This window comes from Dipodomys merriami, unplaced genomic scaffold (assembly GCF_024711535.1).
Source record: "Dipodomys merriami isolate MVZ:Mamm:240054 unplaced genomic scaffold, mDipMer1.0.p SCAF_16, whole genome shotgun sequence".
NCBI lineage: Eukaryota > Metazoa > Chordata > Mammalia > Rodentia > Heteromyidae > Dipodomys > Dipodomys merriami.
The window spans coordinates 33,178,952-33,184,580 of record NW_027202937.1 but is presented as its reverse complement, the minus strand read 5'-3'; the positions used below and the strand labels follow the sequence as shown (position 1 = coordinate 33,184,580).

The 5,629-nt window shown below is 47.4% G+C and overlaps 1 protein-coding gene across 1 annotated transcript; it reads left to right on the top strand.

Moving 5' to 3' along the window:
- Positions 1-272: 272 nt before the first annotated feature.
- LOC138827890 (sperm motility kinase Z-like) lies at positions 273-1,683 on the top strand. The gene has a single exon (XM_070023490.1). The coding sequence runs from the start codon at positions 306-308 to the stop codon at positions 1,584-1,586; it is 1,281 nt and encodes a 426-aa protein (XP_069879591.1). The 5' UTR covers positions 273-305; the 3' UTR covers positions 1,587-1,683.
- The last annotated feature ends 3,946 nt before the right edge of the window (positions 1,684-5,629 follow it).

Here is a 5,629-nt window from a genome sequence, read left to right as displayed (position 1 = left end):
TCTTGCTTGGTGCCCACTGGACTGATTCTAACCTAAATTGACGATTTTCTTGGTTGGGGGTGGGGGTGAGTTGTTGTTTGGATTTTGGTCTTTCTTTTCCCTTTTTCTAGGTGTTCCCTTCTTTTACTTAGTTAATTTTAGGTAGACTTGCTACCCGATATCGTAGCAGAAGGATGGCGGAATATAAAGTATCACCCCTAAGCTCCGTGAAGGAGGAGATCATTGAACAATACCAGATGAACGAGCTCATCGGCCATGGTTCCTTTGGACAAGTGAAGCAGGCCTATCACCGCCTCACAGACACCATGGTGGCAGTTAAAATACTCCAGAAGGTTAAGTCCTCCGAACTTCAGATAAAGAACGAGGTGGACATTTTTAAGACGGTAAGGCACAAACACATCATCAGGTTGTACCAGGTGATAGAGAAGGAGGAGTGTGTGTATCTCATCATGGAACTGGCCACTAGAGGACACCTCCTGGGGTGGATCCGAAAATCCAGCCGCCTATGTGAGGATGAAGCCAGGAGGCTCTTCACACAAACTGTTAGTGCTGTTGACTACCTACACCAGAATAAAATTGCACACCGAGATCTTAAGCCCAACAACATCCTGTTGGACAACAAGGGCAATATCAAAGTCAGTGATTTTGGTCTGAGCATCCGGGTCACCTGGGGGCAGTTGCTGACACATACATGTGGTGCTGTGCTATTCCGCCCCCCTGAAATGTTCTTGCTAAAATGTCACGATGGCTGCAAGATGGATATCTGGAGCTTAGGTATCCTTTTATATTTTATTATAACGAGAAAGTTCCCTTTTGAGGGGAGGGATGCGATCCAGGTCCGGTCACTAGTCCTGAGAGGCAGGTATCAGGTTCCATATTACCTGTCTGCAAAAGGACAAAATCTATTATGCCAACTGTTAAATATGGACCTGAACCAGAGGCCCAACACTGAACAAATAATGGAGCACCCATGGCTCAAACCCTTTAAGGAATGTTCAGTGTGTGCAAATGAGCCATGGCCTAACAAGCTGGACCCCATCATTCTTAGAGTAATGTGTGACATGGGATACCACCTATGTGATATTCAGCAATCTATAAAGGATAGAACATTCAATGAGGCCATGGGCACGTACCTTTTAATGGAAGAAAAGCAAAAGCAGACTGACAGCAGTATCAACTTGAAAAGAGTGCCCCCAACTGTGCCTCCATGCCCAACTCCTGCAGAACTTCCCAATTCCCGTGTCCCTATAAGGAGGAGAGCCAGTTTACCTGCCAGGCTTACTTCCATCTTGTCATCGGAATTTCAATCACTTTCTGTTGACAAGCAGTTGCCTCACAAGAGAGGCCTAAGTGCTACTCTTCCTGCCATTCCCCTCTGCTTCCTGCAGAGGGACCTCAGTGCCAGCATAGTCCCAGGCCAGGATTCTGTGTTTTCCCTTGGCTCCAGTGAAAGATTTCCCTCTGGACAGCCACAAGATGAGACCATAACCTCTAAGGTGAATAAGAGATCACGCTGGAGGAGGGTAGCTAGCAGGATAGCCACAGTTTTGCACAGAATATGCTTCTGTATGCGGGCCCCAAAGTAATGTCCACAGCTTAGGAACAAAGTTCTACCAGAGAACAATTGAAAGCCATGGGACTCAGGGCTTCATGGAGACTCATTGGGTGTGGAAGATCAGAGAGGCAGAGGCTTGGATACAAAGAGCTGCAGGAGGGAGTGATGCAGGAAGTTCACACTGCAGAGGCCTCAGGCTAGCACAGCTGGGTAGTTTGCATGTGCTACGTTTAAGGTCCGCTCCTGGATGGCGAGCAGACTCCACCCTCCTCGCAGCAAAGTCTCCACCCAGTACCTGCATTACCTAGGCAACTGGGACACCTGGAAGAGGTCACATCTGAATTTGATGTGGCCACACCTTTCCCCACCCATACCCTACATAAGGGCTAGCCCAGGCCCAGACTCTCCCTTTTTTCTCTCTCTGTTCGTTTCTAGCTCTTGCTGCTCTTTTCTTGCTCTCTTGCTCTCTCTCTCTTTCTCAGCCACGTGGAGTGCCAACCTTGCCTGGTCCCAGCAGGTCTACCCCTTACCTGAATACCACGTGAGTGCTACTGTTCTTACCCTTCTCTCTGCTCTTTTCTGGCTCTTTTCTCTCTCTCTCTCCTCTCTTCCCAGCTCTCTCTCATTCCCAGGCCTTTCCCAGCCACGTGGAGTGCCAACCCTGCCTGGTCCCAGCAGGTCTACTGAATAAACCCCTTACCTGAATACCACGTGCGTGCTGGTGCTGTTCTTACTCACCTACCTCTTTTTAAAAACCTAACATAAATGGTGCCGTGACTCGGATAAAGGCTTAAAGTCAGGATAGCTGGGATTTCTCTGTTTTTTTCCTCCTTTTTCTTTTTTTTGTTCTTCCCTTTTTGCTCTGAGGAATACCCACAGTTCTGACGGCCTTTTGCGAACCAGTTTGTCTGCGGCGGAATCAACACATCGATACCATTGCTGCCTTCACATCCCCGTCCACACTTCTCTACTCTGGTGAGTGAAACTACTCTACGGCTCTCTGTCACTCAGTCTCTGTCCAGACGTGGCGCCACGCCAGAGAGCTCCTACGGCCTTTAGCTGAAAGGCGGTCACCTCTGAAGCCGAGGACGCTTGGCTTTGGGGGCTTGGCCATTTCTCTCTAGAGGGCTCTGGGGGAAGTCGGGACGCCGCTTCTGCCTGGTCAGCTCTCCTTCACTCACCAGACTGACTCTCCTACTCATTTAATGGGGTGCTACGAATCACGCCTGAGCCGTGAAACCCCTTTGAAATGTCTCCCGCGCTCCCTGGAAAGCCTCATTTTTATGCCATTCTCAGAAGTACACAGTTTTTGCTACTGCAATGGTAAATGGTCAGAAGTTTAATTTCAGGCTCTTTGCTCTCTCTCTGCCATTCATGGGCAACTTTCTACCCTTTTTTTTCTACAACTTTTTGGCTTGTGCCTTGAAGAGTGTGACGCAGGCTGGGTCCCAGGGAACCCCCTCTAGGTTCCCTCTCAAAGGCTAGCCAATGTAGGGTTAATCTATTCAGGCTTTCTTTGCATTCTTTCAGAAATTCGCCATCTTGAATCCGCCATCTTGGCCACGTGGTGGGTTAAGGGATTGGCCCCATCTGACCCTTAACCTTCCACTAAGTTTACTACTCCATCTATTCTAAGGTGCCTTGCTAACAAGTTGCTGTTTTCACAGGCCCTAGTATCTGAGGCCCAACCATCTGATGTGCTTTGTTAGCAAAGATGTCTAAATGTTGTCAAAATTTTAGGTTTTGAGTTTTGCCTTTTTTGTTTTGTGTTGTGTATTCTACTACTGACTACATGGTTCTAAAATACTGGGCATATCTATGCTAAAATTTTCATCACATCTAATGAGTTTTGTCATTTCAGAATATTTGTTGGCAATTCTTGATAAGAACCAGGTAAGCTCTACTTATTCTACTTGATCTCCTTGTTGCTTTAATTGAAAATAATAAAGGGCTTTTGTGGCAAAGATTTCAGTTCAAAGCCAGCTCGGGCTAAAAAAATCCCTAAGACTCCGTCTCCCAGCTAAACTCTGCAAGTGGTACTATAACTCAAAGTGGTTCAGTGCTAGCCTTGAGCAGAAGTGCTCAGGGACAGTGCCCAGGCCTTGAGTTCAAACCTCCTTAAATACTAGTGGTACTATAACTCAAAGTGGTTCAGTGCTAGCCTTGAGCGGAAGCGCTCAGGGACAGTGCCCAGGCCTTGAGTTCAAATCTTGAATACCAACTGGGACAAGCCATCCCAGCAACGAGCACCTAGACTCAGCCAGTCTGGGGAACAAGGGAACGTGGAAAGGAGTAAGAGGAGATGATGTCACATCAGCTACTTTGTGCCTGCCCTTTCAAAATTAACCTGAGCCTGGAGGTCAGTAGAAGTAAGAAGCCTACCCAGCCAGTGTCTATACCTGTCTACCTATTAACTGAACAGGAATTTATATTCTTGCCTTTGTCACTTGACTTCTCTACCTAGTCGCCAGATGTCAGAAGTAACTAGGGACATTTCTAACAACATTTTCAGCCCAAGTCCTTCCTCTTGCCATTTATTTGCTCTCTTGTATTTTTTTCCAGCCCCTCAATGCTCATGAGACTTCTCCAGATTTCATCTAAGGACTCACGCAACCAAGGGACAGCTGCTGTTCACTGCCTTCTCTGGGAGGAGACCAAATTCCAGCCTTTTACCCCTATTGTTGATGCCCCTTGTCAGCAGGAAGTAGCCAGAGAGAATCCTCGCCCTATTTCATGATTATTAAAAGGCTGGAATATAAGGTCCGCTCCTGGATGGCGAGCAGACTCCACCCTCCTCGCAGCAAAGTCTCCACCCAGTACCTGCATTACCTAGGCAACTGGGACACCTGGAAGAGGTCACATCTGAATTTGATGTGGCCACACCTTTCCCCACCCATACCCTACATAAGGGCTAGCCCAGGCCCAGACTCTCCCTTTTTTCTCTCTCTGTTCGTTTCTAGCTCTTGCTGCTCTTTTCTTGCTCTCTTGCTCTCTCTCTCTTTCTCAGCCACGTGGAGTGCCAACCTTGCCTGGTCCCAGCAGGTCTACCCCTTACCTGAATACCACGTGAGTGCTACTGTTCTTACCCTTCTCTCTGCTCTTTTCTGGCTCTTTTCTCTCTCTCTCTCCTCTCTTCCCAGCTCTCTCTCATTCCCAGGCCTTTCCCAGCCACGTGGAGTGCCAACCCTGCCTGGTCCCAGCAGGTCTACTGAATAAACCCCTTACCTGAATACCACGTGCGTGGTGCAGTTCTTACTCGGCTACCTCTTTTTAAAAACCTAACACTATGGGACTCTCAGGGTGAAATTCCAGTCAAAGGATTTCTGACAGTGAGCTGAATTTCCAAAGCTAAAAGGTCAGCTGAAAGGAGGCCTGAAGCTGCCTTTACCTTCTGAGTTGGGGATTCCAGCTTGAACCCCTACTTACACACAACACCACTTAACAGCCCGTAATCATTTTCCCTGTCTCATTTCACTGTCTCAAGCATGGACAGTGGTTTTAGTTAAGTGCTGCATTACTCTAAATATTGGAATCAACATACCTAAGGTGGGTCTTAGTATTATTCAAAAGGTGGTGTAGGGCTGGGAAGGTGACTCTGTGGTACAGTGCTTGCCTTGCATGCATGAGGCCCTGGGTTTGATTCTTCAACACCACATAAGCAAAAAGAAAAAAGCCAAAAGTGGCACTATGGCTCAAGTGGTAGAGCTCTAGCCTTGAGCTGAAGCACTGAGGGACAGCGCCCAGGCCAAGAGTTCAGACCCCAGGACCGGACCCAAACAAAAAAGAAAAGATGATGTAACATTTAATGTATTCCTTTCCAATCAAGTATTTACTTTCTCAGACTATCCATCTTGGGAGATTGCAACCCATTTAGTTCAAGAAAGGAAGGATGGTGGGAGGAATGTTTCTGGCTCTTACTGATTTTCAGGTTTACTTCTGGTTCTTTCTCTGTAACTAGAGACAAACTGGACAGAATCTATACTGGGATGTGGGGTGTAAACAGCTGCAGGAGGAAATGATGCAGTAAGTTTGTACTGATGTATTCTCAGCACACCCAGCAAAGGCCTGTGGATG